Genomic DNA, 25,802 nt, shown 5'->3' on the forward strand with positions numbered 1-25,802 from the left:
AGGTTTAAATAGCACAGCTTAACTCGCAGGGCTGGCACGTGGGTGGCAAGCTGGAAGGTCCTTCTCTGCAGCGTCCCTCCCAGCTGGATGAGAAATAAGCTTAACTGTAAATCAGAGTCTGACAGTGAGGGTTTCAGGTTTATAAAAACCGACAAATATACAAAGAAAGCCCAAATGCCAATTCTGCTTGCTAGCAGGTGCAGTAGGGCTTGATAACACACACAATGTGTGCTTTAGTTCATGCTTTTGGTCTCAGATGAAAACCTTGTAAACTACCCATTTATATTTCATTTAAAGACTTACAATGTCTGTAAATACTCCAGGCCGCATAAGATTTATCATCTTTGCCACCTGGAAAACATCGACAGCATTTTCATTCTCCAGCTGCTGGGACAGAGTGGTAAGGGCACATAGCGTTCCCGCTGACACAGCTCCATACCTGAAAAACCACACCAAAATGGTAAGATACTCAGAAACACACCTGGGCATCAACACAGAGACATGAAAAAGTCAGTATTGTCTTATCTCATAGTTCATCTTTGTATCTGTCAAATGCTTGCTTCCTACTGGCTAATTTTTAGTTATTCTAATTTATAGGAGACATCGGATGGTACACCAGTCATCTCAAGGTATCTGCAGCGTTCAATACAAAGAACTGTATCAGCAGAAGAACGTGAGCCATTTAAAAATACCCAGTCTGGAGAGTATAACACTGAGATCAGTTCTCACATGCCACACGTACTGAAAGCATCTGCATTACAGCTGAGCGTATTTTAAATTCATTAGTGGGAGCTCAAGCAAAACACAAACGATTAGAAAGAAATGAGACTTTGCCTCTTCCTCCACACCTGACAATTATACAAAACTAACACGGATACGAGGTGCTCACAAATAAATGGGGCATATCTCAAAGTCTTCCTTAGGTCTGATTCATCGGCAAAAGGCAACATCCCTGAGCTGGGCACCCAAGAGACATTACGGATTCTGAAGAGTTGAACTGTGCTGCCATTTAGTAAGAACGGAGCAACGGTTCATCGTGAGGAGCATGACTCAACGCCTCCTTGAGAAGTGGTCAGGCAGAAGTCTCGCTGCTGCTACATCTGTGGGCATGTGTGAATCAGGAGTGCAGTTGTGGAGCATGGGACAGAGCATCCTACGCAACAGGGCCTTGTAACTGCTTCTGAGCAGCCTCAACCATCCTCCTGTCTCCCAGTACTCTGTCCTGGCTTTGCCATGGCTTTGCTCTGTGACTTTGAGAAAGTCCTTGTCTAAATGTCCTCACTTTTAAAAGGCGAAATTGGTGCTGACTTGCTCTGTAAACCTGTTTGGAGAGCTAGACATGAAAACTTAAATAAAGGACAAATACTGCAAAGCCACCTGGAATCAGAAGATTACCGTCAGGACTTTTTACAGCATTCCTGTGAAAATCAAGACATACGCTGACTTAATTTCATGTGATTTTTGCAAACTCAATTTGCCTAGAAAAGGGAAACAGAAATTCGATGACAATAGTTTGCTATATTTGATGGAAAGTCTACAGAAGAAGCAGCAGAACTTGTGCAGAACTCTACAGATGGCAGTGACTGATCAGCCACAGGGAGAGTGGACAAATTGGCCAATGCTTGTCCCCGATGGGACACAACTAAATGCCTCTAAGGGTCTGAAGGCCTCATTTTCACTTGGACTGATGAACTCCAGCTCCCAACGATCCAAAGGCTTTTCTCACAGAGAATAATGCACCAAATCTTTACGTAGTCGCCTACATATGGGCAGTTATAGTTAAAAACTTTGACTACTGCCTTGAGTTGGAATTTCTGAACTTCTTTGAAATGTCGTTATCAAGTTCATCCCACCGTGTACTTCCTAAATACCACATGCATTTACTATCTGCAAATTCATATATTTGGAATTAATTTGCAGTTGTAATTATTAGAGGATTATGTGATATAGTTCTTGCACGTAGTAAAGGGAAATTTTCATTTTCAGCTACATTTGCTTAGGCTCCAATGAAAAGCAGAATCCACATTATGTATTAGGCCTAAAAATAAAATCATTGAATATGACAAATAAACCAAAAAAGCAATTTACAGAAAGAATGACTCAGCACTGTGAGGAATGCGATTTTGATTTTTCTTTTTCTTTTGGTTTAGCATGAAATGCCCAAATCAATAATGGCTCTAATTTTGTAAAACATAATCTTAAATACTGCAAGAGTAGCAAAACCTCACTTCAGACTACCCAAAGCATGAATATTAAAACTAGCCTGGAATTAATCAGTGCTGGCAAAAGGCAACAGAGCTTACACTGCGCATTAGCAAAGCGGGAGATGGTGGGAGAAAAACGACTTGCTGCAGCCCGAGGCGCCACGCGCAGGAGTCTGTTGGGGAAAACCTGTTGCAGCAGCAATACACCTGTGTGAAGCGAAAGCTCTTCTGGCAGTGGCAGATACCTGCACGTGGTGGCACACCAGCACACGGGCTGATCTGACCACGGAAATACCAGGGGGGGTGTGTTTTTGCACAAAAGGTGAAGATTTCCAAGAACTCCCCCCAAATTCTGTTTTGTAGCAGTGACAAAAGGTATAATGCCCCCCCTCGACCCCCTGAGTGTGGGGGGATGCAGGTACAGGAGCGTTTATGCTGCCTTGGTGTTTGCTATAAGGGCAACTGAAGCGCTGTTAGAAACTGGGCTTCCTGGGCATTTTAATGGCAGAAGGACTCCAGGAAGAGCTCTGCCCACCAGGAAACAGTCCCTCCAAAGAGATCCTTTTAGATGCAGGCTCCAGCTTCACTATAATCTATTCTGCAGCTTCATGTTGTGCACAAAGCAATAATATGCAATGCAATATTTAGCACCTTTTATAACTGGGCATTCAAGCATAGCTGGCAAGACAATGCTCACCACCACACTACAAAAGAGACAAGTGTTGGGGCATGCCGGCCCTGCGTTAGCGGGCTCCCTCCCTCCTACTTGGCACCATATGGGCCCCCTGGAGTGATTTTGGGGAAGCGGAAAGAGGAAAAATAAATCTGCTCTCAGAAAACCCAGGCCCTTCATCAGAAGATACTTCTGCTGCTCATCCCGAGAGACAGCTGAGCCAAGCTTGTTCTATCTTAAATGGCACATTAAACCTAAGCTGTTAGACAGGAGCTTGGGTTGTTTTGAAACCAGTTTCCATAAGCCCATATTAGGTGCCTTAGAGCCCCAGCTAAACCAGGGCTCTGCTGGGTTCCAAAACAGGTGGTAGGATTTTTTGGGATACTTCCAGGTGCAGAAGAACGCAAACTGCTTACAAAGCAAACAGCCTCACTTTTTGAGTCCACCTACGATTATGACCAACATAAAAAATACACTAAGCAAAAAGTCTTTGTCCCCAGATGGCAACTGAAAACACATCTTTGGAAGTTGAAATATTCCGATCCTGTTCCCCAGACCACTAAATCCCATCTGCTTCTTGCAAGAATGGACATCAGCTCTAGTAAGTGTCCTGTAGCTGAGAAACTCCTTGTACAAGCTGCACATAAATGGGAGAAAAGAGTTGACATACTCATCATGAACTATGGTGGGGCCATCCCTTGTTAAGGCCTCTTCCTTGATTACATTGATAAGTTCAAAGGTACTGCTTATGGGAGCATCGGGGTTTGGCCATTTAGGACACTGAAAGTGGCGGACTTCCAGAACGTAGTCATCCTGCAATGAAAAACCAGCCTGGGCATTAGCTACTTTAGTTTCACATTTATCCACTCCAGGTAGAAAGCAGGAAGAGCCTCACTACAAACTGAAGAGAGACCTTCTTCTTCCAAACAGTTTATATAGAATGAAGAAGAGAGACACACGACATTCTCTGTAACAGTGAACACCCCGAAATAATGCAACTTTAACAAAATGCTTATCTTATGAAAGTATTTGAATTTCAGTTCAGGGCTTACAGCCATATAAACCTCTCTCAGAGCCCTTATAGCTCAAAAGTCAAACACGAGAAGAGCAAACAAGGAATTTGAATTTAAAAGGGCTTGCAAACTGATATTTTGCAGCAAATTCCAGCTGCAATCTGGACAGCAAACTAGAGGCAGGTTTATAGCTCAAAAGAAATGTGCTTACATAAAACCCCTTCATTAAGACCCCCAAACAATTTTATAAGCAGAAATAAGACAATAAACCTTGGTGTACTTTACAAAGAGTAATTCAATCTACTTGTGTGATTTGAAGATAAAAATCCAATGTCTTCACTTTCAAATCAGACAAATAGTTAACACTATGGTCTCACTAGCTAGAAAAATCTACCTGGAAGCAGAGGATGTGAGCGGGAGAAGGAGCCAAGGAGAATACCTTTCCCTTGTGAGCAACATGCATGCACATGCATTTACAAGAAAATGGGTTTCAAAACTCTTTCTGAACTCTTCATCTTCCACATTTAAATAACATTAACAACATTTTGGTGAAAAGCCAAGACCCACACTTGGAGGTTTATTGTACCTGGGTAGCTTCAAGGATAAAGTCATGGATGATAATTTGCTCTTCGTTAGAGAGGCACAGTCTGTCTTTGCTGATAAGGGTCACAGTAAAGGCCTCACAGTTCATGGATTCTTCGCGACTTGGCCAGTACACAAACTCATCTTCTGCCTGGAGGAATGAAACAACACTACTGCAGCCTTTCAGGTACCTTGTGTGTGACTGAAAAATCCAGTGGATCAAAAAATTGGTTTGATAAATACAGATGATCAGAAGCTGACCTTTAAAAAACATTTCTGTCTAACACAGATTTACTATTTCTGTCTAAAACATACTTACTATTACAGTAGGCAGTAAGCCTGCCATATCCTCCCCTTGTGTGTCCAAACAGGTAACATCTGCTTTTTAATTGGTTTCATAGGGAAATGGTTATCTTAGCTCACTCATACTTAACCTTCGTACTGCATCCCAGGCTTTATTACCTCCTGCCTACAAAGTTTTGCATGAAAAACAGATATCTGTTTAGAAAAAACTCATTGACCTTTAAAAAGTAATTGCTTATTATTTTTAATTTGTGTTTATTGTTGTCTAATCCAAAACTCAAGGTCTGTGGATTATGTCTAGGTAGAGGACTGATGGGTACTTACATAGGGCTTGAATTTTTAGGAGTGAGAGGAGCGGAGGAAGGAAGAAATCCAAATATTCTTAGCCTTGAAATAAACACTGCCTTAACTTAATGCAAGTTCTCCAGTGAAACTCCTTTCTCTTCTTTGAAAAATAACTGTGACTTCCTAATTTACTGCAGAGAAAGGAAATGAGTCTCTGCCATCGCATACATGTAAAGCTTGTTTCTCCTCCTGGCTTCGGGGCTCTACTGGCCCCGTAGCGTAAGCACAGCAGCTACTCTGGCAGCATGCTCTGCGCTGTGCACCTGCCTCTCTGAACAACCCACGTTTTACTCCTGAGAAAAGATGAGCTACAAACCCACTTCATCCCATGAGCATGTCTGAAACCAGGCTTATTTCTGTGGGCCTGGAGCCTTGATGCACATAATATGTAGGATACTGTTGAGATTTGGGCCTTAAATGTTTATTCTGAAAACGGGACTTAGGGTCCTAAGTCCTCTGAGTGCCTTGACAATTCTGCAGAGGCCCCAGCAAGCAGTGCAGCATCGCTGCCCGCCGGGAAGTGACCTGTCTTGCCACCCTCATGCAGCAGGTGGCTTGCATTATCATCTCATCCTCTGCCACTGCATATCCATCACCGTGACACTGCCTCAGCCCCAGGCCACCCTTCCTTGCCAGCCGACACACGAACCACACCGAACACGGAGCAATGAGCGGATGCTACTGCCCTGCTGGCCAACCTACCCACTGGGAATGCTGAAGGTGAGAGAAGGGACCAGGAATCCTTGCAAGGGATGTGGCTGAGTCCAGCATTCCTCCCTTACCCTTTCATCATTATTGTTCTGCAGAGCAATTTCATGTACTTGTAACGACAAGATCAGCCTCTTCATTTCCACCTGACACACTTTCATTTCATTAGTGCTTTCTGATTCGATCGGATTTCTCTGAACGCCATTTGCCTTGCAGTGCCTGCAATCCCTTTCATCGCGCCGCACGCAGGAAGCATATTGACTGCTGCCTCTTTAGTAGCCCCTCATGACTGCTATTTTCCTGCTGTAATGAAGGTGCTTTCTCTTCCACTCTCAGCTACAATCGCCTATACACCTCAATGATGCATTCACGAAAAAACGAGCCGTTTAGTTCTTAATCCTTTTCAGCGTGCCCTCTTGAGATGTGCTAGTAAATCTGGAAGTAGTGATTAGCACTTCACCTGTGTCTCCTTATTCTCTCTCTCCGTCTCATTATTTCCACTTAAATTAACATACATATTTACTTTTTCCTTTCATTGAAAATATCATTTGTAACCTCGCACAGCCAGAGTCTTGCATGGCCTGAGTCTTAAGCCCCTGGGCAAATAAATAACTATCCCACTGTTCCTGCTTCATATTTCTGCTCCTCTTGAAGTCCTTCCTTGTGGCCCCTTGTGGCCACCCAGTCCCCTCAATGCCTTGCATCCTGCCAGCCAGGCAGCCCTCAGGACCTTCACAGAGGTCACCATCAATATTGTGCTGCTTGTGAGCACTGAGGTCCATCCAGCACCTTTCCCACGGCAGTGAGCAAAAGGGGAGAGCAAAGAACAGCCCCACATCTTGGAATTTGTCTTTTCTAACAACCTCACAGCAAAGTTTGAGACAGTGGCTTGAAAATTGATGGTGGCTCAAGCAGGGAAGAGCCACAGGATGTCACTAAGTGTCCCTGCAGTGGTGCCCTGCTTGGCTGAGTGGCTGCGGCACCACGCAGGGAGGGAGGCGTGCACTCACCAGGCTCTGATTGTCTGGCAGCATGACGATGATCTGCGCGTTGTGATCCCAGATCATTCGCCAGAAATCTTTAGTCGTATGTGGCAGCGGATGTTGGGTTATGATGAACTCGTTACTCCTGTAGTAGCCCTTTTGCAGCAAAACAAACCACACAGTTACTTACTGCCTTCAATACTTTTAAAGCATTAATTTCTTCCTTAGGGACGTGTAATGACCCTATTTCATTTTATTCCACAATATTTTCACACAGACTCTAATTTTATAACTCTGTTTCATTCTGCAGAGTCCCTGTTGTTTTCATTTACTCTAAATCCCTGTTTTTATTCGACTGCATCTCATGGAAATACACATTCCATCTAAACGCATCCTGTATTTAATTTTTTTAGGCAACAATCTTTAATAAAACACAGTTAATAGCTTTACATTATGGGGAAGGTGTTAAAATCTCATCTGCTAATACACAACCATTACATACAGAATTAAGACAATTATAAGCGTCTGGTATTTAGCACCTTAGAATTGATTTTACTTTGTAATTAGGTGTTGGCTTCCTCACCATGATATAAGAGGCATTAATGTAATCTGTTCCCTTCATTCCAGGCAGCGGTGCCAGGCCCACTCTAGCACGCTCAGCTATAAGATGGAAAAAAAAAAAAACCACGAATAAAAAACCCCAGATCAAAGTCTGGTCATGGCACAATGCAGAAAGTAAGAATTTCTCAGACGTTAACAAACCAAACAGTGTGCAGCTCCCACCTCCCGCAGGAGCAGGCCAGCACTTTAACTGCGTTAAAGCATTGCCTGCTAACACAGGATATAAAAGAGAATGTTGCACAATATTCCCACAAGGACAAAGTAATTTCAGGAATCAAATTTTACTATAGCAAAGATTTTCACAGCAGGCTGAATTACCAAATAACAGTATATGCAGTGATAACAGGGGATTTCAGGTAATTCTTGACTGTAGTGTTCCATTTGTCTCCAGCAGCACACAAACCCAGCCGATGCATTTTGTTTCCCCAACCATGCTGTAGCACTACCACCACTTACTCCTCCTGGTTGGAGGGTGAGATAACCCCCAGAGACAAACCCCTCCCCGAGCAGGTAAGCACCCACAAACCTGTGTGTGTTCTCCTGCAGATCTATACTTCTCGGTGTTTGAGGGCTGGGTTCAACAACACCCTCAAACCAACGGACAGGCTCCCAGTGCCAAACCAAAATCACTGCAGAGTGCAAAGTTGCACAGACTGTTTCTGCCCCATTCACATTTGTTTTTAAGATATATTCTGGTGACTTTCCTTTTTTTTTTATTAATAAACTTCATGATGGGCCCTACCTGTGCCATTATTATTTTGCGCAAGCTTGGCTATCCCCTGTCCTGTATGTCCTGTGCTCTGGGAACTGTGACGGGCATGACATTGTGCCCGTGCTTGGTCTGCTGCAAATTCATACCACTCAGGCAGCAGCCATGCACAGATTCCATATTAATGACTGTGAAACTCTGGCCTCAGGCACTAAAAACCCTCAAATCTTGGGAAAGCTCATGAAGAAACCGAGTGTAGTGACTGAATTACATTCAACTTGTGCCAATCACACTGGGAGATCTCACCTAAGCTGGGAGCAGTATCAAAGTAGTTCTCTCAGTATTCCATAGATTTATCCTCTAGCTAATTATTCAAATTCTTAAGCACTTCAAATTAACATTTCACTTGGACAGTATATCTGGCTGACACTGTGACTATTCTCTTTTGTTCAGTTTCATCAGGGTAATTTGGAAAGACAAGACAGCTTGGTCTGAACAAAAGATAACATTTCTCCTTCCTAGTGGCTATGCCTTTTCATGCATAACACTGGGAGAATTCACTACAAAAAGTTACGCTAGGCAGTAATCAAACCGAAGATGTGATCTTACACGGCACAACTGATGAGTTCCTGTTCTTCTCTTTGTTACAGTCCTTCTGAGCACTGAAGCATTCCACATATTTTGCATTACACTGTGTAACCAGCTGAAAGAGAATAAAGTAGTAAGTCAGTCCTCACAGTGCTCTAAATGAAGAGAGGAGGTTTCGTTGCCAACTCCTGCGAAGATGCATCAGTAGAAGAATAAACTGCTTTGTTAAACTTGCTTAAAGTACTCAAGATGCCAATGGAAATCATCCTTTTCACACAACATGTTTAATGGATAAAAAGATCTCTGCAGCGCTCAGCTTCAAAACATCCTGAAAATGAAGTTCCACCAAAATGTATTTTCACAGAACACTACATTTAGTTATCTTTGAGAATATATTTCAAAGACTTGCAGATATGTTCAGTCAGAAGCAGGTCTCAAGGAATAAAAGCTAGCAAAATAAAACAACAAAACTTTTATGTTTTCCTCTAAAATAAAAGCCAGGTCATTCTTGCAGCTTGTCTTGTCCTGCTAGGCCTTAGTGCAACCCACCAGGCTGGCATTTGAGGCCGTGGGTTACGTTCTCCTGCTTGCCAAGTTCATTCTGGGCTGCTTATGAGGCACAAAGGAAAATAAGGGAGGCACATTTGTATTTGAGTGTTCCCTCAGTGTATGGGGAAACTCTACCAGAGCACAAAGGGTGAAGGTGGCTTTTTAATCTCCTGCACTACCAACTCGTTACTCAGCATAATTTTACTGTAAGATTGTTGAATGTAAACTAATGCACTTGGGTATGAGCATAAGTTATTTTCTGCCGCCTCTGTAGTAGCAGCAGAAACGAGAGAAAGATTTAATGATTGCTGCTGGTCACATCCCAGTTTCAAATGCACTTTAAACAAGACAGCACTCAACTCATCTATGTACTGGCAGAAGCCTCGTTAGAAGTTATGGGGTTGCTAAATACCTGTGCATCCTTGGCGGAGCAAGTAATTTCTGAAAATGGTTTTGAAATATTGCCACATGTCAACAGAAAACATCTTTAGACAAATAAATTAGTATTGTTTGTAAAAGTGCAACACTTCTTAAAATAAGAAATCTTTCGCCTGCTGCATTTTGTGCATGTGCACTTATTTCTTTAAGTCAGTGATTAAACATCTGGAATGTCTTGACTAATGGAGAAGTACTGAGATTTCTACAAGTGAATTCTGAGAAGCGCCTGTTCACTTTTTGAATAGCTCGGCATCTGGTACAATTTAACAGTTTCAGTTCCTTGGGTAGTTATTAACAGAGTGAGTTTAGTTGTGAAAACAGATGTCAGGTATAATCTTCTTATGATACAAAGTTTCACAAAATATTTTTAAATGCAGTCAAATAAAACGCATTCAGAAAATCTTGCCTTTCAAATAGGAGATCTGGGCAAAAAAATTGACTTTGGCCAGGATGAAAGCAGCTGTGACACAGCAGGGAAAAGCAGCGAGCATAGTATTAGCAAGGAGAAAGGCATATTGTGTTTTCTGGCCTTAAAACATTTTTAATTCTTTATCTATAGTGCTGAAATAGTAGGTGGTGTTAAGAATCTCATCTCATGTCTTTCTCCATATATATGCATGAGAGCCACAGTTTGGAGGAAGACTTCCAGCCAAGCTAACCACAGACTCAGGAACATCCAAGCCTCCATGGGAAGAGGGAGACGAGCAGCACACTCCAAACAAGTGTCCATGTCCCTCTTCTCACCTCTGACTTCCAAGAGTCAGCGCTGATATCCAGCAGCACAGCTAAGACTATTGAGGACCAAACTTCTCAGGATGCTGTGCTAATACAGTGTTCTGATTTAGTTCCTTATCTATGACAACTGACAGTGAAGACGGGCCATGCAAAAGAGAGTAGGGAAATTAAGTCCCTCTGGATGGCAGTGATAAGCCTTACCTTGAACTGTTTTTCTAGTCGCGTCTTCCCTCCTATGCCAGGTATGAGGATGCTGTTAACATAACTATGCAGCTGGTTTGCAGATACTTCAGTCTCCTTCCCAAGGATGGCTTCCAACAAGGCATCATGAATAAAAATGTACTGCTCCTAGAAAAACAACAGCATGTCACGTAGGCACTTGGAATAAACTAAACAGCTGGCTCTAACTGAGGGGCAGAGCACACTAAAGGAAAGGGGGTGCAAAACAAGCCACCCATGCAAATACTGCTAAATCCAGAATAAACATTTACAAGAGAAGTACGTACAACTCTGAGTAAGTCAAAAGCAAAATCTGAAGTTTCTGATGAAGAAAAAGAGAGATATTCCAGTGCAAAAACTGCCCAGTGACGTATTCAGTTTTTACAGGGATGTAACCGAAACACCCATTTCCTTTTTGATTACAACATAAAAATGAGCATGGCTTTCAATTCAACCCCACTGCAATCCTTACCTCTGTCTGGACGAGGTAGTTGCGCTGTGTCCTGATATGTTTCAGGAAACCCAGGACATTAACTGTGCTTTTGTCTTTTATCTGTTGCAGCATACTGTCTATCACAATGTAGGTACCAGTTCTGCCAACGCCAGCACTGTAGAAGACATAAGAGAAACCCATGTAACACAACTAGATGGAAGTACATGTTCACCACAGCAGAAAAGAACTAAGCAATTATTCCTGTTCACAGACCTTCATCCGCTGTTAGCCCCAACCATGGAAGTTTCTAAACAATATTTTGGTTTTCTGGGAACTTTCCCATGCGTATATTTCAGGATCTGACACTTGGCTGTCCTGTCTCCACTGCTGTTGTTACTGGTGCTGGCTAGAAGAAGCCAAATAGAGATCCACCCTATTGCCAAACTGTTGCGATCCTGGCCCATCACGGTTGTTCCAGGATGTGAGGCTGCCCTGATTGGCTTCAGACTTGAAGTAAGGCTTCAGTTTCAGAGGGGAGCTGTAATCCTGCTCCGGAAATGCAAGTGGTACCAGAACTACAGAAAGGTATAAGAGTGGATCAACCCTGTGGAGGCAGGACTCCTTGAAGAGGAGGAGGGTGTTCCTGGGCCCAGCACAGAGAGAGAAGAGGAAAACTGTTCAGAACTTTTCAGTTTCTGCTCAGGAATGAGCTCTAACCCCCACCATCCTCTCCTTTTCACTCAGGGTGCTGTAGAGCCCCCTCACACATAGTGAAGAAGACCACACCCCTTAACTCATGTAAGGGAGATCTTCTGTTGACTGCAAGTGCCGGTGAATGTGAGTGTGGTTCAGAGGCAACCGTGTGCCCAGGTTTCCGTGCATCCACGTGGTTGCCTGCCAGCAGAGGTGATCCTGACCTTCCTGCTCTCCAAATGGGCAGGCTACAAACAAGCTTCAAACAAGGAACTGCGTAACCACATCAGTGCAACGCTCAGCAGCTCTGGATCATGACAAAGGGTTTTGCTAATGCACCTAGGAAGCTTTTGCACTGGAGGTGTCTTAAGATGCTGGCAAAGTAAGCTCATAGTCTACCTGCACTCCCTGGGGCTGGCACACTCCTTTTGTGTTAATAACTTCTGGCATTTGTCTTAGCTGGCAGGTAAAATCACAATCTGTGCGCTAGATATGCTTCCCATGAAGTAGTTAATCTCACCCATCATACCTGCAGTGCACCACCACTGGTCCCATGTCCAGCGTTCTTGCTGCGGAGGATCTCCTAACAAAGGTTAGCACCGGCAGAGCGTACTCCGGCACACCCATGTCGGGCCACTGAGTGTAGTGATACTGAATAACCGTTCTCTCGTTCTGACGCCCTTTGGGGTTTCCTTTCTGACCCTGTGTGCAAAGTGTGCACAGAAAGAAGAGAAAGATTAGGGGAAGAGAAGCATGGAAAGATATGTAATCCTACTGGCTTGCTCAGTTGAAAAGGTGTGTGACTCAACAGAAGAAATCCTCTGCAGTTCTGCCTCCTGCTAGGTGGAGACAGAGTTCAAGGAACAACACATGTGGGAACAGGTAACAACAGTAACAACCATGACACCAAAGCGGCAGTGAAATCGAGAAAAAGAAATACAGGCTAAATCTTTCACAAGTTCCTTGCAATCCTGGCTTGGCTTGCTCATTTCCTATCCACCTGCTACCTCAGGTGGGCCATGCAAATGCTGAATTTTACTCCTCTGCGCCTCGCATCGTACACAAAAAAGGCATCTGGATAGGAATAGTGAGGGCTTTACTCACCTTTTTCATCTTTGTGTTCCTGACTGTGAAGCGGCGCACAGTATAGCAGGCGTGAATGTTTGTGCTCTTCAGCGTGACGATTATGTTACCATACTCCTCACTGTTCTCTGTTGGCCAGTACTGATCGCATTTTCTCTGAACAAAGACATAGTTGGGTGAGTTGGCTGAGGTTTTGAGCTGCTGCATTACATTTGTGTTTAAAGAATTTATAAAAGGTAAAATCATGGCAAGCGATGTATCCCTTCGTTATGTTTGTTACGTATTATACATCAATATATCGTCCCAGATCATTTAAAACTAGAAAATCTCTTACTCTTCCTTTTTCAACAAGGTTTGTGATCATGACAATGATTCCAGTATTTTGTTCCCAAATCATCCTCCAGAAATCTTCAAAGGTAGACTTTAAAGGTCCCTGGGTAGCAATGTAGGCTTTTGCTTTGTTGTAACCCTTCAAAGAAAACCATAATGCCAAGTGAGATGAAAGCAATATCATGGCAGACATATTAATATTTGAAAGGTAACAAAGAAAGGTGCCTTTCTCATTCAGAATAGCAAGGAATTTGTAGCAAAATTACCAGATGAAGTTGGAAAACATGACCATTCTCAAGCGGCAACATTTCCTCCTTGTGGAAGGAATCAGAGTTAGAGAAGATAAAACAATTTAAACAACTTACATCGACATAATTAGCATTAATGTAGTCACTGTGCTTAGAATCTTTTCCTGGTAAAGGCCTTAGCTTCACCCTGCTGTGATCATCTGCAGGATGAAAAAGAGAGCGGAGAAGCATTAAGGAGAAACAGCGCAGAACTGCAGGTAAACATCCCATTTTCTAGGTATTCGAGTAACCCCCATTAATCCATGGAGGAAATGGGTCTTGGATTAGTGTCGAGGGGTACATGGGAGTATCTGTTCTTGGTCAACTGCTCATGGTAGCAGGTCCTCAGGCTCCACATCCCTTAAAGTAAGTGGTTCATGCTGGGACACCTCTTTAAAGGATGCTGGAGCTTCAGGAGCAAGCTCTCCAACATCATCCACGTCACACAGTGCAGTGTGATTCAAAGGGCCAGGGCACCCTGCAGGCCTGGGTAACACCATGCGGAGACATCGGCTCTGCTCTCGCAGGCAGCAAAGCTGCCCTTGCTCGGCTCAGTGTCTGAGCTCATTATCCGCCACTTGGTGTTGGGCTCACAGTGATGCTGCCTCTGGGAGCTGAGCGAATGTCCTCGCTCCTTCACCACCAGCAGGACAAACTTCAGGTCACGCTGTTTAGCTCTTTTTCCTTCCACCCAAACGATTGACTTCTAGATTACATCAGAACAAAATTGCAATCCTTCTCCTGCTTCTAGGCATCAGCATTGGGCTGGGTAGCACTTCCAACACATGCAGAGATGAGACACGCAGACTAACTTTAGTCATGAAGAGTCTGGTTTCAGTTGCCTTCCTTGAACACCAAGGGAAAGAGAGGTTCCTTCAGGGGCAATCTGGAGGACTGAAGTGTCTGCTCCAGTTCTCCCATGGTACCTCTCTCATACGCCTAGAGGAACCAGACATCTATGTCTACAATCAGAGTTGGGATAACCACAATGAATCCCCCTTGCCCAAGGCCACACAGCCAGTCTTTTGCAGGCCTGGGAACTGGTCCTCGGCCAGCACCTTGATGACTTCTGGGAATCTGTCAGAGACACGCATTTCCTCCCTATGCTATCAAATCCATTCAAGATTAATTGCAATTTTTACCAACACTGTGTATCTTTTATCAGTTGCTTCCCACCTTTGTTCCTAAACCACAGTTGCTGCTGCATCTGCCATTTGTTCCACATCAGAGAAGAATATGGAAAAAGTTTCCATCCCAGATCTGCAATAATTTGCACTCTAGAGCAGAGTCCAGATTTGCAGTTCTCAGAGGAATACAAGCAAAGCCTGCACTGTGCTACAAGGATCACCGTTTGTGCAAGTTGCACACACAGCTGAAGCAGTCTGAAATATAGCAGACACCTTCTGTATGATTTAGCACTTTTGGGATTATAAGGGAATCCCAGGGATCATCAATAAAACTCTTTGCTCCACCATGCACTTCCCTTAGGCTAGTTTTCAGATGTTAGCGGGCAGAAGAGCTCTGATCATCAATTTATCCCAGTTATTCCTCCACAAAAAGTCATACCAAGCCGATACTTCTAAAACTACACTTGGAACATCAACCTGCAAAATATTTCAAAGCAAAAGCTGGACTGAAATCCTGGCTTCGGAGGTCACAACGTCCACTGCCTTTAGTAGCGAAATGATCTCCCAGCCACACTTTCACAAGTGCATTAATTACTGTGCAATAATGTAACTTGAGGCTGCCTGCCTTTTCCAGTCACACACAGACATACTGGGAGAGGACAGTGCCTTTTTGGGTTGATTCACTGTGCTTTTGGGCAGTGCTTACAGGCCAGGATGTTGATGTATCTGTTCTTGTGCTTGTTGTCGGGATGGTTGGAATGCTCTGCACTGATGTTCATGTCGGCCGTACAGCGCTGCACTTCCTAGGCAGAAAAATTATTCAAATGGAAAATGCGTCAGTCCAAAAAATGTAAGCTTCATCTCCTTTTGCAACAGCTCACAGAAAACACATCTAAAATACCGATATCTCAATTGCTGGATTGAACACAAAGTCCTTTAGTATTGTTCCGTAGAACACAGTCTGTTTAAACTGAGCAGTGGTAGCTGCTCCCCGGTGCGCAGCCGTGCTCCTCTCCACAGATGCGGTGACAGAGGCACTTTGGGCACCCCCAGGGCCAACTCTTGCCTCTGATCTGCAGACCATCCACCTTCTGAACAGCATCTCCTGTGATGCCCCACTCTGTCCCCTCCTGGGAAGGGATGACAGAGCCCCTCAAAGGAACCAGGATCAGCGCAGTGTAAGAAATAAGCACAAACCCCACTTCAACAGAAGCCGTTGACCGCTGGGCAACTTATCTGCTTACAACCTCTTGAAACAGGGTTTCTGACATTTAAGTTTGGCACTGACCTTTGGTTAGCTCTCTGCAGAGAGATGCCTTTTATAAAATATAAATAAAATAGATCTCTGAAGATAACAGCGAGTGCTTTAAATACCACTGCTGGGACACTGATTAACAGCCCACAATATAGCGAAAAAGATAAAAGGTTGTGTCCGTCTATAAATACATTCACAAAGCAGAAAGCAGCCAGGCTTGCCAAGTGTTCGTGAAGCTCGAGATGCAGATTTCTGTCTAGTTCTAGAGGCTGTAGGTTAGATACCTAATTCCCATTGATTTTTGTAGTTCTTATCCAACCCCTTACTTGCACTTCCCGACAGCAAAATACAGGGCTACTGAAATGGGGCGAAGGACCCTAGAGAAAAGCAGCTATTCCCCTTGCCCTGGCTGTCCTAGACAGTCACACACTTCAGAGACTTTCTTGCAAACTGAACCACTAAAACTCATGTGTGATAAGACCTCCAAGATATTTTTTTGATATCTATTTAAGCATGATCTTCCTGAAAAAGCTAAACTCTTTTCATCACTAGCATAAATATTCTTAGTTTAAAAACACATTTTTTAAAATATATCAATATTTGGCATTTATGAAGTTGTGGAAAAAAATACATTTATTCAAATCTTTTGCAAGTCCCAGAAGTTGCATCAAACAGAACCAATTTTCCCCAAGGATATATGGGGAAGTGCCAAATTACTTTGTACTTCAGGCTTTAAAAATAACAGTATAGAACCTGCCTAAAAGGGAAAGTCATTAGGAGCTCACAGCTGCTACAAAGATCATGTGCTAAGTGACAGAGAAAAATTATCAAGAGAAACGTTACACAAATAGCAGATGTAACAGAGTTCAGCATTATGCAGACATTTCACAAAGGACTTGCATAGCAATTTTGATATCTCTCCCAGCATTTACATTTTAAAAGTGCAAAGTACACTAAAACCTTGAACATTTTACAGCTTTTATATCCACACGACATTCCCCAATAACAATTGCCTCTCTCCCCTCTCTCCATAGGGAAACATACTACGTTCAAGGAGCTGAGCAAAGACAAAGAGAAATCAAGCAAAACTCTCAGATGGCCTTGATAGAATTTTCATAGTTCAATTTCTATCACAGAAATAAAAAAAAAACCATATTAGACTGTGTGCTTCCCCTAATTCCGCCTGTCAGCTCCAGTAAGCAAGGGACTTCTGGTTACACGACAGGCAGGATCAGTTCAGTCTAAGTCATAACTGGAAAAGCAGCATTACTTAGATATTAGGTTGATTTAATGTAATTTCATTTTACCTTTTTTTGCCTTCAGAAATTATATAACATCACTGCTGTACCACTGTAGGTCACTCCTAAAAAAATATCCCCACCGCTCCTGAAAAGCCTCACACTAAAGCCTACATCTCTGCCTCACTACCGAACTCTTTTTACAAGTTATTAGCATTGAAACATTTATGCTAAGTGCTGTAGAATTTAATACAGATGAATCCAATAAGGTTCTGTGGAGAATACTCTAAAAAGTTACAGAATTTAATAGGGAATTACCTTCCTGGTAAGGAATTTTCTCTGACAGTTTAAATACTACATAGTAAATGTATCACTTTCTGTTAAATTCTATAGGATTTTTTCCATAAGGGAATTGCTGGTGAGGTTAATCATTTTAATTAACCTTTTTATGTTGATGCTGACTGTTTTCTCAACTGTACATGTTCCCAGCTGGCCAATATAAAGTTAATAGAAGAGGAAGATTAAGCTAAGATGGTGAAAAACACAGCAAGGGAAAAGAAGGTCTGATGCTGTGAGAGCTGATCATCTGAAAATGGCATTTCTTAACACACAGCATTCTAAATTATTTTAATACTCTGTAAAGCTGCTATAATGGTGGATTCCCGTGTCTGCACAGTGCAAAAGCATAGCAAAAGGAAGACTGTTCAGGAAAAGCTTCCCTCTTGCCAATGTGCCAGGCACATTGGTTGGACTCGATGATCCACGAGGTCCTTTCCAATCTGGTTATTCTATGGTGATTCTAAGAACTAGTTTTGTCTTTTTAAAAACCCATGTAGCACAACAAAAGCCCATTTTGCCTTCAGCCTTCCCTCCAGGACACAGCCAACCCTTTGGGACAGTGAAGCTGGCCAACAGGAAGGAGCCCAAGGGCATCCTCCAGCTCCATGCTGGCCACTGACAGTGTTTGGTTGTGCAGCATGGACAGACTGGGTTGAGAGTAAAGGGTGGTACTCTAGGCCGCTTTATTGCCCTGAGTTCACCTCTCCAAAATTTAATGGCAAATGACTAAATCACAGGCTCCCCCAACCAGGGAGTGAGGCGTAAGTTAACATTCCTCTGTTAGTAAAATCGAGGTGGTTGTCTTTCATCAATGCGCAATATACTGCAAGAAGACAAGACTAGTTGCAGCCTTTTATCTGTGCCTCTAGTCAGAGCATTCTTTCCCCTTGGTAGAAGAGGACAGCCCAGCGTTAACAAATATGACCCCGGAGAAAGTACTAAAAAGTCACCATCTCAATGATGCCATTTTACCACGTTTGTGCATATTACACATTTACCTTCCCAGCATTTACTATGATTTCTAAATCTTACTGGCTACCAAGTTCTTCATTTGCATTTAAAACATCACCACGATTATATAATTATTAGAAGTTAAGTTTGCAGGTAGGCCACCAGGTCAGGTCTGATCCTCGGGCTGTGCACCGCAGCCCAAACACACTCCTTTCCCAGTTGGCACAAACCTGCTACTGGCACCTTGGAGTGGGACAGATCGTGTCCATATCACCACATCCATAATTCATCCACGAACTTTTCAGCTCTACAGTATTTCTTTGGCTTTTCTTAATCCCACTGAGTCTCTTCCACTGATTTGAATGGCGGCTGGCTAGCACGTTGCTGCTTTTCATGTTCAACTTTGCAGAACACATTACTGTCCAGAGATGAATGGATACAGGCTTTTATTCTGTCCTTTCAACTTATCATTGACAACCCAAGAAACCAGAGTACATGGTTCCAATTGACCGTTAGTTACTGTAAAAAGTGTTCTAGTCTATGCTATTATGGCTAATTTACCTTTTAATTATATTGTCCATGCTAATGCTAATTGGAATTTGATACACCCAGGTTTAACGACCCATTTTCATTGCCTTCCTGAAACAAGTTACAGATTAGTTTCTTCTCAACTTCAAAGACTTTCCATTTAAGTGTAAAATCAAACTGCTCCAGTGTCTTGCTGGCAATATAAGGTTCTGAGCAAGACTTTTTTCTACAGTGACTGAGCAGGAACTCGGTCTCTTGATTTGGCCTTACGCAGCGCTGCTATTGTTTCCTATTACTTCAGTCTGGAGTCCTAGCAGGGTCTGAACTGTGAAAGCCTATGAATAGCAATGAGGAGGAATCGTGACCAAAGGAAAGAACCTAATCTGAAGGACTAAATTAGAGAAGATCCATAGCTCTGTTTTGATATTATTGTGATATTTTTCAGAACAAAAGCAGGTAGCTCATCCACCTCTAAAATAATTTTTGACTTATTATTTCAATCCCAAATTAGAGAGTTCTGTGATAACGCATTGGCTGTTTGTTTTATCACAGCAAACATGAAGATGGTGTACCGACAGAGAGAGCGGATAGTACTTGAAGATGTCCCACAGGAGTAGTGTAGATTTTTGTGATAATTTAGCACCAGTATAAACTCTCTGATGGCACTCAAGAGAGAGGTGAGCTGGGAACAGCCTAGAAAGAAGGGAAAATAAACAAACCAAAAGGACTCGACACAGGAATAACAGTGGCGGAATCATAAATAGATAGCTAAAAATTCATGTCAATGAATGCAAGATGAGAGGATGGTGGAGGGCCATTTCCTTGTGGAATTCTGCCCTTTTCAAGGGAGCCTGTGTTGGAGCCTGACTGAAACCCTGCACTGCCTGTGTGGGGCTCCGGCTCCTCTGAGCAGCCTGCCAGGCAGAAACCCTGGGTATGGTTGCAGTACTGTAGTCGGCAATGGAAAGCCCAGACATCTGAACTTTTATTGCTTCTCTTCAAGTTTACCTCTTAATTCACAATGCCAGTTTCTTGCGGTAGGTCAAGTGGTGAGATATCAACCAAGGACTCCAGGAAGACCCTTCTTCTGCAACAAGAATTCCTCCTCCACCTTCACAGCGCTGCTTCCCTTTGTACAGCAAGGCACAGGCTGAGAATATTTCTAATTATGGCAGCTTTGGGCCAGGGTTCTAAAGCATTTCCCAGTGCAGTAATGTCTGCTAGCAGCACGCTTTTGAAATGGCATCTTTCTGCTGCCAAATTCCTTGGTGTAGATGCAGTTATAAGCCTGCGTCTGGTGTAAGCAGCGTCTAATCTGTAAGGGATGCCAGTATAACTACACAGTGTTTTTAGTGTCTCAAGAAATGTGCAAAGGGTGGCATTATCTGTCTTCAATGCAGCCCTTTGCAAGAGAATAACATTCAGAGGTCACCGGTTAAAAAGAGCTAGTGACCCCTTGCCCCAAGCAGCAGCAACCATGAGAATAATGTTAGCAAATCACTGTCACATCACTGAAGATATAGATTTATGTTATTTTCTTACATTTCAGGACATTTATAAGAAAGTGCCACTGGAGTATAAAGATATTTTCAATTTATGTGATGAGGGAGCTAGACAGCCTGCCTCCAAGTTCAGCGAGCCTGTTCAGACTCCAAATTGGCAATGAATCATTACACTCGCACGGCCACAGGCAGGAGAGGTCTGCGGAGACTGCATTCACCCACTCTAATCGCTCCCGCGGCAGCACCGACCAACCCACTGCAGAATTAGGGAGGCGGGAAAAAAAATTGTCTGATCTCAGAAATCCAAATACTGCATCAGACTATAAAAAAATCACAGTTAGCTGTGGGGACGGAGGGTGATTTCTTGGCTTAGTGTTCCTTTCTTAAAGCAAAAAGACATGACAACTTAAAAAACTGATTGTGTTGTTATTCCAGTGCCCGGTCAGGAGGAGGGAGTGAAAAGCTTTACCGTGGGAGGTGGCACTTCACACTTTCTGAAATAAGAATTTGGAGGGCACAAACCCTACATGGTCAGGCTCTCAGGGAAACAGATGATGACAAATGTGACAACAGTTTTTAAAATGAGATCCAGAAGGGATTTCAGGCACTACAGCCCACTAAATCTGGCTTGTCTGTGGGGCAAACTGCTAGAGGCTGTGATAAACAGATCCAGAGAATGCTTCTAACAGACCGCAGAGAGGTCCCTGAGGAAGTCTGTAGGTAAGAAGAGTCAGGAAGAGAATAGCATCCAAAATGTTTGTGAAAAGGCCTCCCTGAAAACATTACTTAAAAGCCTTATCTGTCTTGGAGCAAAAGGAAAATTCACCTTGTATACCAACAGGTCAAAGGTGGGACACAGCCCAGGAACTGTCAGGATGCAGATGTCACCAGTGGGACTCATAAATGGACTGCAGAGAAGACAAAGTGTGTGTATGATACAAAATTATTCAGGATAATTAGAACAAAAGCTGTTTGTGAAGGGAAGCAGAACAATCTCGCAATCCTGAGTGACTGAGTGATAAAATGGCAAATGAAATTCAACGTTGATAAATGCAAAGTGATGTACTTGGGAAAAACAACCCTAAGTATACATACATACTGACAGGTTCCCAATTTGCTATTGCCATTCAGCGAGGAGACCTTGGGGTCACCGCTGATGGTTTTCTGGAGGTGTCAGCTGCGTGCTCAGTAGTTGTTAAAAAACAAATACTATGTTAGGAAGGAGGAAAGTAATAGAAAACCAAACAGAAAACATTGCTGAGCTCCCGCAGAACTCTGTGGTAAACCCACTCATTAAATACTGTGCACAGTTTTGGCTTCCCATCCTGGAAAGGATATGCTAAAGGAAGGAAAAAGGTACAGAGGGAACAAGTTATGAGTCTAGGATAGCTTCCACAGACAAACAAATTAGATAGTTCAGACTTCTTCAGGTTTGAGAACAGATGATTATGGGGAAATACGAGGGAGGTAGACAGAATCACGTGAGGCATTTAAGTGAACAAGGAGGTACTTTGTAACGCAAAACCCAGGAGGCACTGAGAGAAGTTGGTAGGCACGAGTTAAAAGCAAAAGGAAGCCCGTTCTTGTGGAACAAATTGTAGAACTCATTGCCAGAGGATGCTGTGGAGTCTAAAAGGGTTCAAGAGGCAATTAGAAATTTGCCGAAGAAAGATCTATCAAAGACTTTTAAACATAATGATGCCAAGAAAATCTCTGCCCATTCAAGGAGTAGATATAATCTCTGTCTCGGGAAGCCTCTCAGACTCTGCTCAGTCTTGCCACTAAGTCCTATTTCATCGCTGCCCTGTAAAACATGGAACCTTGCCCCATGTGCTACAGCAGGAGGATGCTGGAGCTGCCCGAGAGCAAGCCCAAACCCCTCCTTGGACGTTTTTCAGTATTAGGTTGAACAGATTCCAAGACGGAATACAGAGAGTTATGTCAGAGATCAGCAGTGGCGATGCAGGATCCTGGATTTTATTTTAAAAAGCTATTTGTTGTTCAGTATTGAATTGAGCCTTGTATTTCTAGTTTATATCAAAAATTGAAAATTCATAGGACTCAAAGGAAAACTTAACAATTCTGTATACACCAGAAAGCCCAGCTATCACCAGACAATAAAGCTGGCTACTTGCACTATGAGTACCCAAAGGGAATAAGAATTCATTTTGGATGTACTTTCCAAGGAAAGATTTCTGAGTTCAAAAATTCTTTCTTCCTCTGCACATAAAACGCTTCCTAAGCATATCCACAAAATATTTAGCTGTAATTACAGCTCACTTGAAGAGGTGTAGGGAGTATTCACACAACTCACTTCGAAAGGAATCTTCTTCATGCAACTCAATACAATCCACAACACCCTGCCAAAAACACAGGAACAGACTTACACCAAGAACTAGCTATGAACAAATGGAGAACATTTACTTTCTACACTCTGCAGAGTATGTGGTGTGCCTAACTTACAGTCTTTTCTTCCACAGGTTCCACCATAAAAACTCCTGCCACGGAAACTTCTGAAGAAATATTTTCATCCCTTTAGAACAATCCTATCTTTGGGAAGATTCATGTTTTTTATAATATTGATCACACTTTTTCAGCATCTCCTTGCTATCCTCTTCTCTCTTCCTTTAACAGACGTAAAAAGTAGATTTTTTTGTAAAAATCCATATGACTGCAGAAGCCAATGCCTCTTTCAGAAGCTCTCTGGACATGAAAACACGATACAGTTGTGGTATTTTCCACCCAACGCAAGCAGTCCTGTGACACTGGATTTTCTGTTCCAGCTGGAACAGAACCATAGCCGGATCTGCGGGACAGGAGAAGTTACGTTGCTAACCATTCCCAATAGCTACTGTGTAACCTCAGGCTCCTCTATCCCTCAGCCATTTTCAAAACTGGGATTGTGATCTCTTTTACCCACAAGCACTGTGAGAAATCCCAGGTTTCACTCTTCTGTCCCATCACCATGAACCATAAGGAAGAAAATCAGACCCACGAGGTGTCAGCAGGGCAGAATGTAAGCAATGAAAGGGAGCTGGATGGTTCACCCCAGACAGTGATCACCTTGTTCTTATTCCTTCTCCTTACTCTAGGAAGATATTTCATTTACTCTTTACGAAGGCAAGATCCCAGCTATGGAGAAATGCATCTGGAGTAGCTATACTAACTTCAAAGGAGACGCTCCGAATTTTAAGCCAGCACGGAGGACAGAATTTGGCACGTGCAGCTTGTGGAGTTTAGTTTCCTTTCACAGGGTACCCTGTGCTCCCCAGAACAGGACTGATGGGCCAGAGCCATCTTCCTGACTGGCTGCCGTGGCGTGGCACTCGCAGCAAGGAGCTCCAGGAAGAAGGGGGAAAATAGGACTATTAAAGCAGTGTTTTTCTTTGCTAAAACATGGGCGGAAGGTGTCCAACATTTGTTAATAGCAACGATTTTGCGACAGCTGAAGCAAAGCCTGCTTAAAGCCAGACCAAGTTTACAGATGTGTTGCTGATTATTTTGAATAATTAAATGGTGTAAAACCCAGCTGTGATGAATAGCACTGGGGCTGCAATTCATAAATAATTGAGAAGAGTGAGTTGCATTTGATCATCCTGATCAAATTCTACTCTCCGGAGAATAAATGTTTGTTCTGAATACCATCAACATTGTTAAATGCCTCAATATTCCTGCTCAGCCATCCAGCCAGCAGTCAATTGAACTAAATCACTTTAACACCTTACACATTTGCCTTCCTCATGAATACAAAACGTTTCTAACTTACACAACGGCTTGTGGGCATCAGACAAAGCAACTGCTCTTTATAGACAGTAACCAAACAGCAACAATAAATGTTTTAAATGAGCCCATTAAAAACAATTCCTGCATACAGTCTTGTCTTTACTGCAGTAAGTGAAGAAGCTGTAGATATTAGGCTACCTATTTAGTTTCATTGCCTTGTTTGTAGAGCAGAGCTGCCTCTCAGGTTCACACGCATTATACAATCACACCTCCTTTTGCTGGTGGGGAAGCCAAGAGCACAGCTCCGTGCAGCTTCCTGGGGCTCCTTGGGCTTCTCAATACTTCCAAAAGTTCAGCAGTGAGTGTGATTAGACTGACTGAAATAAGTGCCCAAGAACTAGGCAAACTGACTGGAGCTTATAAAGGCCTAACTCTGCAGCCGATCTTCATTCTGGGTGATATTTCCATGCTTGCACGATATGAGTTTGGTAACCCAGAGGTGGTAAACTACTTTCCTTTCATTGGAATCACCTCACGTTTATAGCAGATTTGTAAGTTTGAATTTGTCCCAAACAGGTAACAAGATGCAAACTTTAAAATAGTCACATTAGGCAAATCCTACCAAATGAATCCTGAAGCTTTTTTCCTTGGTCTTACTGGAACGAAATAACCTGACTTCAACAGCAATCTTTCCTGGCTGAACAGAGGATGAACAAGGACTCCAGGAACTGACCCACAGTTTATGCTTTCATAAAAGACCAAATTCTACTACTCTTACCCATACTGAGCACTATTTTACTCCTTTTGTGATACTCACAAGAGGTATGTGACTTCTCAGTGTGATGAAGAGGAGTAAATTCGGGCCAACATGACTGTAAGAAAAGTCTGGAGTTAAAAACAACTGCTTGTATCTTCATGTCATTCCAGGGAGACCGCAGGCAGCTTTTCATATACAGCAGAAACCCAGGAGGGTCCTAGGTCGCCCCACCAAATCTCTGGTGGCTAGAAAGCATCTGTAAGCGTTCAGTCCCACATTGCTCATACCTGGTAGCAAACTGGTATTTCCCAATTTCTTCTGATACATTTGAGCATTGTATTTACTTGATATGACAGCATCACACAGATGTTGCACGCTCCCTATGTATTAATACACAATTAACTTTAGGAAAACATCATTTTACCGGTGGATCATTAAATCGTACCTCAAAGTCTTCCGAGAATCCATGCTGGTTATTAGAATACAGCTCACTGATGTGTTTAATGAACTGCTTGACTGGGATCGCCTCCATATCATCTGTAGAAAGAAAGAGATATTCAGAATTGCCATTTGTCTTATACAAAGCACTTCAGCTACAAACTCGGGAGAGAAAGTCTTCACTCAATATGGCTTAGATCTGAATTCCCAGCGGCACAGCTACTTCGGTACGTGATAATAAGAAATCTTCATGAATGTGGCCAATGTTGAGGTAAACTCTACCTACTACATTTCTAACTCTAAGCACTGTAGTCATTTATACTGAGAGTCTATTCCCTATGATGGTAATTCACAAAGTCCAACTGAAGTTCAAGGATTGTTAGCTCTTGTTTGCAGTTTGACGATGGCTGTGGCTGGGATGAAGAAGCCTCCTCTCCTTCCATATTGT

General features: G+C 42.9%; 1 protein-coding gene across 2 annotated transcripts in view; it reads right to left on the bottom strand.

The window, feature by feature from the left end:
- Window positions 1–25,802, bottom strand: part of PTPRG (protein tyrosine phosphatase receptor type G) — a 416,754-nt gene that overhangs the window by 5,545 nt on the left and 385,407 nt on the right. For both annotated transcript variants that reach the window (XM_054076618.1, XM_054076619.1), the window contains exons 15-28: window positions 25,362–25,453; window positions 15,330–15,426; window positions 13,575–13,657; window positions 13,214–13,348; window positions 12,901–13,035; window positions 12,326–12,498; window positions 11,143–11,278; window positions 10,653–10,799; window positions 8,751–8,844; window positions 7,395–7,471; window positions 6,839–6,967; window positions 4,477–4,623; window positions 3,548–3,690; window positions 304–439 (exon numbers count right to left, since the gene is read on the bottom strand). In XM_054076618.1, coding sequence (XP_053932593.1) covers window positions 304–439; window positions 3,548–3,690; window positions 4,477–4,623; window positions 6,839–6,967; window positions 7,395–7,471; window positions 8,751–8,844; window positions 10,653–10,799; window positions 11,143–11,278; window positions 12,326–12,498; window positions 12,901–13,035; window positions 13,214–13,348; window positions 13,575–13,657; window positions 15,330–15,426; window positions 25,362–25,453 — 1,724 coding nt within the window. The remainder of the gene's footprint in view (window positions 1–303; window positions 440–3,547; window positions 3,691–4,476; window positions 4,624–6,838; window positions 6,968–7,394; window positions 7,472–8,750; window positions 8,845–10,652; window positions 10,800–11,142; window positions 11,279–12,325; window positions 12,499–12,900; window positions 13,036–13,213; window positions 13,349–13,574; window positions 13,658–15,329; window positions 15,427–25,361; window positions 25,454–25,802) is intronic.

Source organism: Cuculus canorus, chromosome 11 (genome assembly GCF_017976375.1).
Source record: "Cuculus canorus isolate bCucCan1 chromosome 11, bCucCan1.pri, whole genome shotgun sequence".
NCBI lineage: Eukaryota > Metazoa > Chordata > Aves > Cuculiformes > Cuculidae > Cuculus > Cuculus canorus.